The sequence below is a fragment of the Leptopilina heterotoma genome, unplaced genomic scaffold (assembly GCF_015476425.1).
Source record: "Leptopilina heterotoma isolate Lh14 unplaced genomic scaffold, ASM1547642v1 Lhet_222, whole genome shotgun sequence".
Taxonomy (NCBI): Eukaryota; Metazoa; Arthropoda; class Insecta; order Hymenoptera; family Figitidae; genus Leptopilina; species Leptopilina heterotoma.
In genome coordinates this window covers 209,777-224,764 of record NW_025110940.1, presented here as the reverse complement: position 1 = coordinate 224,764, position 14,988 = coordinate 209,777, and the positions used below count along the sequence as shown (strand labels likewise).

At 21.7% G+C, this 14,988-nt stretch overlaps 1 protein-coding gene across 1 annotated transcript; it reads right to left on the bottom strand.

Moving 5' to 3' along the window:
- Positions 1-9,611: 9,611 nt before the first annotated feature.
- On the bottom strand, positions 9,612-14,776 carry LOC122502192 (pyridoxal kinase). Its single transcript, XM_043612128.1, has 7 exons — positions 14,603-14,776; positions 13,167-13,266; positions 12,149-12,292; positions 11,894-12,014; positions 11,581-11,723; positions 10,567-10,746; positions 9,612-10,427 (listed from the first exon to the last, which is right to left on the bottom strand). The coding sequence occupies exons 1-7, from the start codon at positions 14,693-14,695 to the stop codon at positions 10,318-10,320; spliced, it is 891 nt and encodes a 296-aa protein (XP_043468063.1). The 5' UTR covers positions 14,696-14,776; the 3' UTR covers positions 9,612-10,317.
- Between the last annotated feature and the right edge of the window lie 212 nt (positions 14,777-14,988).

Here is a 14,988-nt window from a genome sequence, read left to right as displayed (position 1 = left end):
ATCGTACTCAATAAGTTATATAACCGCCAATGCCCGTTTTCTCAAATATTATACAAAAGAGTCTAAATACAAAAACTAAATTGACATTTATCAAAGTTTTTAAATTTGTATTTTTTTTCGTTTAAAATTTCCTAACTTTTCCCTGAACAAAAAAATTCTATGATTTCCAGTTTTTCCCTAATTTGAGTCAAATAAACAAAACTAATAATTATGATATTCATTATATTATCTCTGAATGTATTCTTTTTTATTTTTTTTGAATATAAAACTTTAAACAAAAATACTAATTTTGCAAACTTTTCTGTTTCTAATGAAAGTTTGATTTGAATCATGATTTTAATGGCAAGATTTAAATCAAGATTTAAATCATGATTTAAATCAAGTTGATTTAAATCATTGCATATTTAAATAATTTAAATTAAATTAAAATAAAATAATAAAATAATTAAATAATAATTAAATAATAATAATAATAATAATAATAATAATAATAATTATAATTATAATTATAATTATAATTATTTAATAATAATTAAATAATTGAATTCTTTTGTGAAATTTCATTGAAAATAAATGAAATTTTGACAAATTTTTTGAAAATAATTAAATTTCTACGAAGAATTTTATGAAAATTATTTTGAAAAAAATTTTATTGTTACAAAGAATTTCATTATATTTATGAAAATAATTTAATTTTTTGAAGAAATTTAATTTAAAATGTATATTGAAAATAATAAATAAATTGTAGCAAAAGTTTTTTAAATAATTGAATTTTTTTGCTGAATTTTAATAAAAATTTTACCTAATTACATTTTTCGAGGAATTCCATTAAAATTGTATTAAAAATGAAAAATAATTGAAAGTCTACGATGAGTTTTTATTATGTATTTATGAAAATAATTGAATCCCTCAGTAAAAAATGTTATTATTTATGAAAATCATTGAATAATAATTTATAAACATAATTTGTAAATATTATTAATTTCCTTTCATTTCTGGAAAATAAAATTTTTCTTATTTCTTCGTATTTTTTATTATTAAGTTCTTTTTGTTTTTGAAAAAAATTGAAATGTTCCTTTTTCCTATTTCTTCTTTTATTCTTTTTTAGATATTTTTTTATTATTAACTTCTTTTGGTTTCTAAAAAAATTTAAGAGTTTATATTTTTTAATTTTTTAAATTCTTTTTTAGTGTATAATTTACTTTTGTTTTTGAAAAAGATTTAAATTTTCCTTATTCTTATTCCTTTTTTATTCTTCTTTCTTATTTTTTTTTATTAATTTCTGTATGTTTTTGAAAAACATTTAAATTTTAGTTTTTCTTATTTCTTCTTTTATTCTTTTTTTGTTATTTTTTATTATGAATTTCTTTTCGTTTTCAAAAAAGATTTAAGGATTTATAATTTTTATTTCTTCTTTTTTGGTATTTCTTATTATTTTCGAAAAATATTAAATAAATAATAAATAATAAATATTTGTATAATAATATACAAATAATATAATTTGTATAATAATAAATAAATAATAAATATTTGTTTTCGAAAAATATTTAATATTGAGTTTTTCTTATTTCTTCTTTTATTCTTTCTTCGTATTTTTTATTATTAACTTCTTTTTGTTTTTGATAAATATTTAAATCTCCCTTTTTTTTATTTCTTCTTTTATTTTTTTTTGGTATTTAATTTCTTAATATAACTTCTTTTGGTTTCTAAAAAGATTTAAGAGAGTTTATACTTTTTATTTTTTCTTTTATTCTTTTTTGATATTTCTTATTATTAATTTTCTGTTGTTTTTCAAATAGCTAGATTTAAATTTTCCTTTTTCTCGTTTCTTCTTTTATTATTTTGGTATTTTTATTATTTTCTTTTTGTTTTTAAAACAGATTTAAGAGTTCATTTTTTATTTCTTCTTTTATTCTTCTTCATCGAATATTTCTCTCCCTTATAGTTTTACTCTTTTTATTATAGTTTTCAGTTTATTTCAATTTTTCTCGTATAAATGCTATTGATTCGCTTTTAAAAATTTTTTTTCTCTTTCTCTTTTGCTTGCTTCTTCTTTTCAATTATCTTCGTCGTTTTCATTTTATTTCTTCTTTTTTACACTATTAATGTTTCATTTTTTTAAATTTCACTTTCGTTTATAAACTCTTTTTTTTATTTATATTTTTTATTTTACTTCTTCCTTTTTTTCGCCACTGTTTTCTTTATTTTACATTATCTTCTTCTGTTTTTCACTTTTCTCGTTTTTATTATTTCTTCTTTTTTTGTTTTTCCTTCCATTTCTTTCTTTTTCTGTTTTTCTTTTTCCTTCTATTTCTTTCTTTTTCTGTTTTTATTTTTCCTTCTGTTTCTTGTTGTTCGTTTCTTCCTTTCTTTGTCTTTTCTATATGTTATTTTTCTTCTTCTGTTATTTAAAAGAATTTTTCCTTTTTTTTTGCTATTTCTTCTTCTGTTCATCAAAATTTTCTTCTTTTGTTATAATTTCATTTATTACTATTTCTTCTTTCGTTCGTTTTCGTACAAAAAAGGTAAAAACGAGAAAAAAGAAATTTCTTCTTTTCTTCGTTAATATTTTTTATATTTATTCTTTATTTTCTATTTTTTATTTTGTTTTCCTTCTTCTCTTAGTATATTAATTTTCTTCTTTAATAATTCACTTTGTCCGTTTAAACTTTTGATTCTTCCTTTCATTTTGTTTCTTCTTCTTTTTCTTCACTGTTATTTTCTTCTTCGCTGTTAACTTTCTTCTTCTTATTCTCCTCCTTTTCTATCTTCGTTCCAAAGAATATTTTTCTTCTTTTATTTTTTTAATCTTCTTTCTTTAATTTCTTCCTTACTTCGTTACTTTTATTTATTTTCATTTGTATTTTATTTACCTTTTCTTCACCGTTGCCATCTTTTGCTATTTTTTTCCTTTTATTACTTTTTGTTCTGTTTTCCTCTCTCTGTGTATACTATTAAAAATTTAATATAATAAAAAATTTAATATAAATAATAAAAAAAAAATTTTTTTTATCTTAAAAATTATATTTCACTATTTAATATTATAAATTTTTTTATGGATAAATACTTCTAAAAAGAACCTAAAGGATGAAAATTTCTTTATAAAAAAAGAACACAGTTTTGTTGAAAGTATCAAATTGATACTAAAGTGGATCAAATTGATGTCAAAAATTTAGATCAAATTTTGATTTGATCCACATTTTGATATCAATTTGTCGCAGTTTGATACATTTAAAAGTTAACAGAGTGAAGAAAGAAAGAAAGAGAAAAAAGTGCTTTAACATATATTTTTCTTCATAATATGGAATGAAGTGAATTTGAATTTGATGACAAAAATGATTCTCTTATATAATATTTTTTTTATTTTGGATTCTTAAAAATTAGCGTTAAAAAATGGGGGGAGGGGGTAAATAAGAATTCGCTTATAGAAGTGAACAGATAATATTCATTGTAGCTCTCGATAGTTACTACCCATTCTTGATGAAGGTTACTCGAGGACATCGTTCCACATCTTGAATATGAACTTGTCTTGCATTTTGTGTTGGTGCTTCCTTCGTCGTCTTTCTCCTCCTTATTTAACCCGTACAAACTTCACTCCTTTCGCTTCTTCCCCCCCCCCCCTCTCTCTCTAATCCTAATATTTAAAAAAAATTTTCCTTTATTTCTTCACTTTATAAAAATCTGTCCTTTAACCTTTCTTCACTGACTAAACCATACTTCTAATTGACTTATTCCGTCATGGTTAAATCTTCAGCGAAAAATAAACGAATTTTGTAAGCATGGACCGTACATTATACATATTGGCTCATTTTTTCTTTTTTTTCTTTTCAATTTGTACTTTTCTTCTTTGTATTATATGATACTTTGTCGCAAAGTTTTTTTCTGTTAATTTCTCTTCTTCTTCTTCTTCTTCTTCTTCTTCATCTAGCTTTATCCCTTTTTCTCTTGGACTCTCCTTCGGTTGGGGTCAAGGCACTCTCTGATTCTCAAGATCGTCGAAACTCACGTAACCAGTGTTCAAAGACTATTAACATTTTTTTCGCGTCTGAGAATAGATCAGACTTCAAGGTCCGAGGTTTTTTTTTTTTATTTTATTTTCGAGTTCTTTTTAATTCTTCTATGGCGAACCTTGAGACTAAAATTTTGAGGATTGAGAAATATGTCTGATATAAAATTTTTAACAAACGATTTTTGATAGAGTTTTAATAAATAAAAGTTTGATAGTTTTAATAATTTTTAAGTCGCTTTTTCAAAGTTCGACTGCGTTTTTAATTATTTTTTATTTTAGGTATTATTATTTTTAAGTTAAACTATTTAATCAAAATTTTAATCAAAAAAATCTCAGAAGTTGAGGAGACCTGAAAGGGTATAGTCCAAGTTTAAGAAAGTACCGAAAAAACGAAATTTTTTTAAAATGAATCCCTATTTCTAAAGCCTTAAAAAACTAAAAAATAGAAAATCGACATTTGAAGAAAAATAGCCTCAAAATAATATTTTTTAGGTTTTTTTATAGAATGTTTTTAGTTATAAAATAAAACACTTAATGAATTTGTTAATTAAATTTTAATTGTTTATACAATTTTTGTTTATTTAATTAAATTATTTAAATTGAATGATTAAATAATTAGATTTTTCAGGAAAATTGATTATCCCTTGTTTCATTTTACAATGTAATGATAGAAGGTAATAAAGCGAATGAAAAGTTCTTTATTATTAAATTTTTAGTTAATTTGTTTAAACAATTTCTAATTGTTAAAAATCAATGTTTTATTAAATGTACCTAAAATCACCTAAGTTTTTTCTATTCTATAATCATCTTCAACTAACTAAATCTATTTATTAATTAATTAATTAATTAATCAATTAATCTATTTAATAATTTTTTCGAAACAATTCAACTATACTTTTATAAATACTAAATAAATTTTCAAAATTTACAATAAAAAAAAATTTCAATAATTGAAATTTTTGTAAAAATTTAATTGAAAATAATTGATTTTTTTTCAAAGCGTTTGATAAAAATTTTTGAGAAAAATAAACTTTAAAAGAATTTTAATTGTAAATTTTGAAAATAATTAATTTCTCAAAAATTTTAATAAAAAATTTTCATAGTATAAATTTAAAAATGGTAATTAATGAAAATTAGCTACAAAAAAATAATTCTTACAATTTTTGCATTCTAATTTTTTAAAATTCAATTATTTTCAATATTTTCAAATACAAATTTCTAAAAATTCAAATACATGGAAAAAATAATAAACATTAAAATTTTTTACAATTACTTTTAACATTTTTAACAACATATGACTTTTTTAGATTTATTAAAATTTTGAAGAAATTGCGTTTATATTAATAATTAAAATTCTTTAAAAATTCAATTTTTTTTTTAATACAATTTACCAAATTTCAATTGTTTGGAAATTTTTCAATTCAATCTAATTGAAAAACAATCTTTTATATAAATTATTTTAAAAATATTTTTGAAAAATTAATTTTAAGAAATGTTTTATTATAATTTTTTGAAAATTAATTAATAACATTAAAAAACATGGGACAGTTGGAATCATTATAAAGAACTGAATTTTTTAATTTAAATAATAAAATCTGTTTATATTGTAGCCTTAAGGTCACAATATAAACAGATTCATTTGACAAAAATTAAGGTCCTGAAAACATTCTGTATTTAAATAATTTGAATTCTCTAAGAACTTTCGGAAAATTATTAAAAAATAATTGATTTCGAAAAGAAGTTTGATTAAAAATTGTAGAAAATAATTTAAGAGAATTAAAGTATTGTAATTTTTGGAAGTTATTAAATTTCAGAAGGTTTTAAATAGAAATTTTTTTAAATTTCATTCCCGTATAAAAACAAACAAGAAGTATTTAAATATTTATTTAACGAAATTATTCAAGTTTTAAATATAATTAAATTTAGAAATCAGCGAAAGATGAGAAGAATAAAAAATAAAAATTTTGTGACACTAGTTCGCCTGTGCGTATACTTTCTTGCATACAGGAAAGCGAGGCGTAAAGCATTCAATCTGGGGAGTTAGAGTGAGGTCAATGGAAAGTGGCATAATCGCGGATGTGGATCGCTCAAGGAGAGCAAAAGAGATCCTTTACCTCACTTACGTAACGACTTGCTTCACGTCTCGTGTCTTCGACCGCACTCTTCCCATCCTCTTGTCGACCCCCACCGCTTTTCAGGGTCGCTCGAGCATATATATATACATACACATAGAAAATAAGAAACAAAAAATAATTATCAACAGCAACCTACTCCTTAAAAATAGAAAATTCTCTTTAAAAATAATTCATTATTAGACAAATTTCGAATCAATAATTTCAATTTGTTAAAATCAATAAAAATCAATACTAATAATTAGCAGCCATAGGGTTGAAAATTTCAATATGACGTAATTTATTTTGAACAAATAAATTTAACTAAAACAACATGACACGGGTTGTTTTTTTATTTTAAAATAATTATTTTGAAGGACCACTTGGGAAATGTATATCTATTTATTTATCGTGAAAGGAATCTCGGGATCTCGATTTCCTTCGTCGACTTTTAGCACGCACTGTTAAGGGGATTCGTCCCGGATTCCGTATATTTCCGGATTTAGCAAAATACGCGTGACAGGTAGACACAACACTGCATCACTTTTTTTTCTGTATAAAATGTTCTATATATTCTATATAATTATATTATTCTGTGTATATAATTATTATTTAAATATATTTTTGTATTTTATGTATATTTTATATTTTAATTACAATTTCCGAAAAACATTAATCAAGTGTTTTTTGTGTATATTTTCTGTAAAATTTCTCAAAAAAAATTGAATAAAATTCGTTGCAATAATTTAATTATTTTCATAAAAATAATAAATCGATTATTCGGTAATTCATTTTTAAATCAATTTTTATTAGAAACTTGTAGAAGAATTCAATTATTTAAATTAAAAAATAAATAATTTATTGAATAATTGAATGTTTGTTAAAATTGAATTTTTATGAAGAATTTTATTAAAATTTTTAATAACAATTGAATTCTTTCGGCGAACTTAAAATTCTTTAATTTAATAAATATTAGAAAATAGAAACTAAAAAATATTATTAAAAAAACGCAATTAAACTTTTTCAAAAAAATTAATTACAAAATTCAATTATTTTTAAAAATTCACGCTATATTGCTTTTAATATTCAATTATTATCTAAAATTTTAACTGAAATTCATTTTTATGAAATGCATATCAATTTTTATTAGAAAATTCTACTAGAATTCAATTATTTAAATACAAATTTAAATGTAAAAATGCAAATAAATAATTTATTGAATAATTGAACGTTTCTTAAAATTCAATTCCCATAAAAAATCGTTATCGACAAATTTTCAAATAATTCAATTCTATCAACGAATTTTAATAAAATTTTTAAGAAATAATTACATTTTTCGAGAAATTCGATTAAAAATGTATTAAAAATAAATAAAATAGTTGAAATTCTGCATTAAGTTTTATTATTTATGAAAATAATTGAATTCTTGCGAAGAGTTTTATTAAAATTTTCAAAAATAATTAAATTCTTGTAAAAAATTAACAGGAATTCAATTCTTTTTAGAAATTTTAATAAAATTCTTGGCATAAATTAAAAATAACAAAATTCTTAGCAGATCTTCAATTACTATCAGAAATTTTAATAAAATTTTTCGCAAGAATTTAAATATTTTCGTAAAATAATAAAAATCTTTGCAGGGATTCAATTATTTTCAAAAGTCTTAATAAAATTCTTCGCAAGAATTGAATCATTTTCAAAAATATCAAAATTTTAGCAGAAATTCAAAAATTTTAAAAAGTTTTGATAAAACTTTTTTTTGATATAGAAATTCAATTATTTTTAAGACAATTTTATAAAAAATGTCTCGATAAAATTCAATTACTTTTTAAATTTTAATGAAATTCTTCGAAAGAATTCAATTATTGTAATCTAAGATTTTAACTGAAATCTATTTTTAAATCAATGTTTATGAGAAAATTCTATCAGAATTCAATTATTCAAATACAAAAATAAATAATTTATTGAATAATTGAATGTTTCTTGGAATTCAATTCCTATTAAAAATTTTATCAACAAATTTTTAAATAATTGAATTCTTTTGACAAATTTTAATAAAATTTTTTAAGAATAATTACATTTTTTTGAGGAATTCGATTAAAATATTGTATCAAAAATAATTAAAATCCTGCGATGAGTTTTATTATTTATGAAAATAATTCAAATTTTCCCAAGAATTTTATTAAAATTTTTCTAAAATAATTGAATTTCAGAGAAAAATTTTATTATTTATAAAGAAACTTGAAAGTTTTACAAGAATTTTTTTAAAAATTTTTTTACATAATTGAATTTCTGCGAAGAATTTTATTACTTTTGAAAATAATAAATTTATTTCTTCCAATGAATTTTATTCCAGTTTATAAAAATAACTGAATTTCTGTGAAGAATTTTATTATTTATATAAATAATTGAATTCTTGCAACGAATTTTATTCAAGTTTATAAAAATAATTGAATTTCGGTGAAGAAATTTATTATTTATAAAAATAATTGAATTCTAGAGCAGAAATTTGTTAAATTTTTTTAAATAATTGAATTCTCGCGATGAATTTTATAAAAATCTTTTTAAATATTTGATATTTTTCGAAAAATTTTATTAAATTTTGTATTTTTAATAATTGAATTCCTGATGTGAAAATTTTATTACTTATGAAAATAATTGAATTATTTCGAAGAAATTTATTAAAAAATTTTGTAAATAATTGAATTCCTGTGAAATTTTGTCAAGAATTTTATTAAAATTTTTCTAAAATAATTAAATTTTGGAAAAGAATTTTATTATTTATAAAATACTAGAAATTTTTATAATAATTATTTTTTTAATTTTTGAAAATAATTGAATTCCTTAACGATTATTATTAAAATTTAGAAAAATAATTGAATTTCGATGAAGAATTTTATTAATTATAAAAACAATTGAATTCTTGAAAAGAACTTTGTTAAATTTTTTTTTCTAAATAATTGAATTCTTGCTATGTATTTTATAAAAATATTTTTAAATAATTGAATTTCTATAAAAATTTTATTTAACTTATGAAAATAATTGAATTATTTCGAAGAATTTTATACAAAATTTTGTGCTTGAAGTCCTGTGAAATTTTGACAAGAATTTTATTAAAATTGTTTAAAGTAATTGAATTTCGAAGAAGAATTTTATTATTTATAAAAATAATTGAAGTTTTGATTAAAATTTTTAAAAAATTTTTGAACATAATTGAAATTTTGTGATGAATTTTTATAACTTCTGAAAACAATTGATTTTCTGGTAATCATTTGTAATTTTTCCAAAATTCAAATTTTTTTTAGTATTTTTAACTAAAATTCTTCTATCAATCTAGTATTTATGAAAATTGTAAAAATGATTCATTAAATAATTTATAAGTCATAATTTTATGATAGTTCTTGAAAAATTAAGTTATTTAAAAAGAAATTATTGGCAGAAATAGAAAAAATTGAAGGTTTTGTATTAAAAACGGGTTTATATATTAACGACAGTAACAATGTATTTTATCTTTATTAACACTCAATCCTTAATGACATAATTAATGCATTTGGTAAAATTTTAAAATTCACTACATATATACAATTTACCTTTAAAAACATTGACAAAATGCTAACAATAAAATATTATCCTTTGCGCCAAATTAGAAAAATTCAAATCAAATTATGGCTCATTTGATATGATTTGTCTTTTTTTACAACACAATATTGATATATTATTTTTTATCATGCATAAACCACAAGATTTTTTATACACCTTTTACATTATAACGAAGATAATTTTATTTTTGGAAGACATTTTTTTGCATATATTATACATATTTATATATTGGTCATTGGAATGATGCTTTTAATCACTTTTTTTGTCATTCATATACTAGAATAACGTTAATTTATTTCAAGCCCTGAATAATTATTGCAAGAGATTCTAAAATTAATTATTATGCATCTGTTATATAACAGTACACGATCACGTGACTTAACAATCACATACTGTTAATGTTATGTTATTTAGTGATCATGTGTCACACTTCAGTATTAGTACACATGATCACTAAATAACGTAATCTTAATGGAGAGATTCTTATAAATTAAGTCGTATTAAATTATTAATTTCTCATTTCCCAAGTTACAATATTTTAAGTACCTGTATAAATATATGGACAATTGTTTGTCTTAAGACATTTTTTTCATTTGAACATTAAAATATCTCAGCTTTAAGTTGTATTTTTGGATTTTCGATGCATCGTTTACTTTGAATTAACTGCAACTCTATTTTTTGTGATTGTTGCATTTCTTTGCCTCTTAAGCCTGTAAATCGAATGAATACAAATACTTGTATTAAAATAAATAAAATTTTAACAATGTTTCATATTTACTAAGATTGTTGATTGTAAACTCAATAATTTAAATATTGATTTGTAAAATACTTTCAAACAATTATACTCACTTAAGGAATGATCGTATGTTCTTTGTAGAACTTCAAATAGAGTATTTATTGTCTTCTCAAGTGCAACTTTCAAATCCTTTTCCAAAAATGTATGCGCCAGAAGTAAAGCTGCAAACAGATCACCAGAACCCGTGTAGATGGCGGGAATTCTTGGAATCGTAATTTTTAATAACCTATTATCTGTATAATAAAAGTAATGAAAATATTTTAAGTATCTATAACCTTAGGGTAAATTTATAAAAAAGTAATATTAATTAGCAAAAAAGAAACATTAATGGTATTGTTTTGTTCCGCAGATATATTCAATCAAAGGTGGAAAGACACTTCCGTTGGCACTCTACAGATATCTTTAAAAAATTTTGATATCTTATATTAATTGAAGTGCTTGGGCTTGTCGATTTAGACAATAAGACTCAGAAGAAGATTTTTGGAGGAATGGCAACAGATAATTGGAATAAACGTCACTTACATCTAAACAATAGATTTGATATGATTGAAAAAACAATTCAAATAAGTGAAGCAGCGTGTTCCATTTAATACATCTCTAAAAATCAAATTCGCATTCAATAAGGGGCCGATTTGACAGATTATGAAGTAATGGTTTATTAAATAAATTGTTAGAAAAATATTGAATAGAAATAACTTTAACCATTTTTTTGGAGATATAGCTAAGCCTTTGTTTCGAATTCTGAATAATGCAGACTTTGTAGCTATTAAAAGTCAATTTGATGAAGTTCTTGATGATCAAAATCAATTAGCAAATATATTGACTAATCATACGAAAATTATAAAATTGATTCCTGGATTTAACATCATTAGATCTCGAATTACTTCAAACACAAACTAATCGATAACTAGAATTAACCATGAATTTACTTAGGACAATAAACGAAATGATAGAAAAAACTTTTATGAATTGAAATAAGCAGTAATTGTAACATTTTTGATTGACAAACAGAATGAAGATATAAATATAGCAATAGAATAATTTTTAAAAATATGTTCTTTTCATACCTTTGATTGAACTAGTTACCGAAATTAATTTATCGTCAACTAACAACGAAGAGACTGCTACAGTTTTTGGTCCCTTTCCATGCAAATATTCTACTGCCTTTTTTAAATCAGACATTGATTTTACCGAGAGTCCAGTAAGAAGTCTAGAAAAATAAGTAAAAATTTAATTAGAGTTTAATTTTCAAGAACGAAAAATGATTTTTTCCCCTCTAATTTGTCTTTTCTTTAAAAAAGATTAAAAACTAATATTTAGAATTAAATTTCCAAATGTAAGGTTTGTTTTAAAGTTACTTTTTTGAAGATTAAAACTTACTCCAATTCAAATTGATTAGGTGTTATAATGTCCGCCAGCGGTACAATTTCATTTTTGTAAATGTCTTTCAACTCCTCTGGTACATACAATTTTCCATCGTCTCCCATTACAGGATCACAGACTAAAATTTTTAACAGATTATAATTTTTATTATATTATATATAGGTACGAATTTTCAAAGAATTAAAAAACGCTCTAGTTAAAACTTTGGTAAAATAAAATTCAAAAGAATAACATAATTTTTATTGGAATTACCATAAATAAGATCCGGGTTTTTTATTTTAAGGGCTTTTATCACCTGGACAATTTTTTTTAAAAAAGAGGAAGAGCCCACATAACCAGTGAGCAGATGAGTGTATTCATTGAGATCATTTTCTGTTAAGCCATCTATTAATTGATCTGAAAGAAAATATAGTTAAGATAATTTATTTAATTATTATTTCCTTTCACTAAATTAAATTAATTAATTATTATTTTCCTTTCATCCTTATTGTTTTGCGTTAATTATGAAAAATTTAATTTTCATAGAAAAGTTAAAGTATACATAACGTAGCCTCAAAATTCTTCCAAATATTTATTAAATTAAAAGTCATCAAAAGTCTATTTCGCAATTAAATAATAATCTTATAAAACGAAATTTTCTTTCAATATAAATTGGGTCTTATAAAAATTTATACAAATTTCAGTTCTGTAAATTGTAAATTTGTTAAAATAACAATTCCTATTAATGAATAAATCAATCAAACAAAAATTACATTTGATAATTTTTTATTGAAATGAGGATTGAGCTGTGTATGAAAATTCTGTTAAATAAAAAATCTATAACACATAAATTTTCTATTAAATAAATTTCATGCTAAACAATAATTTTCTTGAACAAAATTTACTAGAAATAGAATAATTTTTAATCAAAGAATCTTTAGCTCAATACAAACTCTAATTCTTAAAAATTATTTCAAAAACAAATTCTTTTATTTGAAAAGTAATGTCACTAAATATTTTTATTTTTAATCATTCTTTTATTATATATTAAATCTTTTGTTTACGTGTGCATTTTGATATATAGTAATTTAAACAAACAAAACATCTGTGAAAGAAAAGTTATATCTTATGAAATTCTTCCTTTTGAAAGTTATTTGGAATGAACTCTATAGGGGATAATCATGCGCGCCATAATTTTAACTTTCAGAAAATTTTCGGTGCTGTGTGGGTAATAATTTAAATATTATTAATTAATAATTTATATAATTAACATATTATTATTTTTTTATACCTAAATCTTGATCATTAAGTACTTGTCCCTTGAAGACTTTATAACCTGTATGGTTGGACAGTTGAACTGAATTAATAGCGTCAACTTCAAATCCTAGAAGCTGAAAGTTAAATGTTAAAATACAAATTTTTGTTTGATAATGTAAAAATTATTTTTAATTATCTGTAGTCAAAAATAATTTTTATTCTCTATAATATATATTTCACCGTCCGCCATATTTAATTTTAAAAATCTGACATCAGATTCGTATAATCAGCGAACCCGTAAAATAAGGGGTTTTCGAATGCGCTAATTACGAATCAGAAGTAAGATTTTTATAATTCAAAATGGCGGATTCAATATGGCGTTCAATATTTAAAAAAAATTGAAATTTCTTAAAATTTTGACCTCCATATTGGTTCCGCCATTTTGAAAATCTAACATCAGATTCGTAACCAGCGATCTTAAAAACCCCCAGATACTAAATTTTATTTAAAAAAAAAATAATAATTTTCATAAGATATCTAAATATTATAAAAATTATTTTTGACCTCCAGGTAATTAAATATTAATGAAAATGTAATAAAAAATTTGATAAATATAACCTATAATTTTTTGTCACATATAAGATCCCTTTTACCGAAACGAGACGCATGTGTAAAATAAGAGGTTATGTAATATAGTGATATGAAACCGGTATAAAAGTATATAATTTTGAAAGAATTCTTAATTTCTTAATTAAGAAATAAAGCAAATTCATAAAAATTTTATATGATAACAAATATTTAAAATAGAAGATAACTTTACGACCGCATAAATTGATAACAAGTTTTTTTTTAAAACAGAATGAAAATTTAAAGTCGACTTTTTTATTATTCCAGCGAGATTTTTTTAATGTTCATTTTTGCTATTTACAAGTCGTAAATGTTTTATTTTAATGCGAAATTAATATAATAATAAATAATTATGCTCATTTTTGATCTAATCAAAGTTTTATTTATTTAAAGTTCCTTGGAAATTTATCTTAAGCTCTCACAGCTATTTCCGTAAATTCTGTTTTGGAAAAATAGAAGATAAAAGAAAGTGAAAATTTCCTTCTGTTCACTACCTTTAGGAACGATTGATTTTTAGTATTTTAGAGTATAAAAAAGCCCCTTAGACTTAATAGAACATAAAAATATTTCAAAAAAAAATATTTACAAATAAAAACATTTATTGTTTAAATCAGGTATTTTGAAAAAATCGAAAATAGTTAAAAACGTTAAAAATAGAGTAAAGAATGAAAATGATGAAAATTCATTGACAAGGTCATATTATATATAGTGTCGTCTGCTAAGCAGCCAATGAATGTGAGTGATCAATGAAAAAGTAGTATATAGTATGAAAAGAGTGGGGTGAAAAACGCTCTAAATTTAAGTTTCAAAGAATAATATTATTGTATTAATGAATAAACTGACCTGTAGTGGAAATGTTGCACTTTTATTACCAACATAACCATAAACAACGTGACTTTGAATTGAAAGAACGCGTGCCGTTTTAGAATTATTCATTTTTTTCTTACTTTCTTTTCAAATAATCGACTGTCATGTGCCAATAGGTGTGGAACATTCTGTTGAAGTAATCTTTATAATTATCCCCCTTGGAGAAACGAACCAATCACGTGATCGCAATATTACGCGTTGAGCAGTCGACGCACAGGGGCGTAAGAACAATTTTTTTCTCTTTATTTCTCCACTTTACTAATTAAAAGTTATTTTAAATTTATGTTAATTTTTTTCCTATTCGTTACCACATTGAAAAAAATTACATATTTTTACGATTATTTTCTAATATTGAAAAATAT

Bases quoted from the DNA above. Each gene is read 5' to 3' on its own strand.
- LOC122502192 (XM_043612128.1), bottom strand. From the start codon at position 14,695: ATGAATAATTCTAAAACGGCACGCGTTCTTTCAATTCAAAGTCACGTT. The intron at 12,293-13,166 runs GTATAAAAAAAT...ATTTTCTTTCAG, and splicing joins ACTTAATGATCAAGATTTAG to ATCAATTAATAGATGGCTTA. The intron at 10,747-11,580 runs GTATGAAAAGAA...TTTATTATACAG, and splicing joins GGTAACTAGTTCAATCAAAG to ATAATAGGTTATTAAAAATT.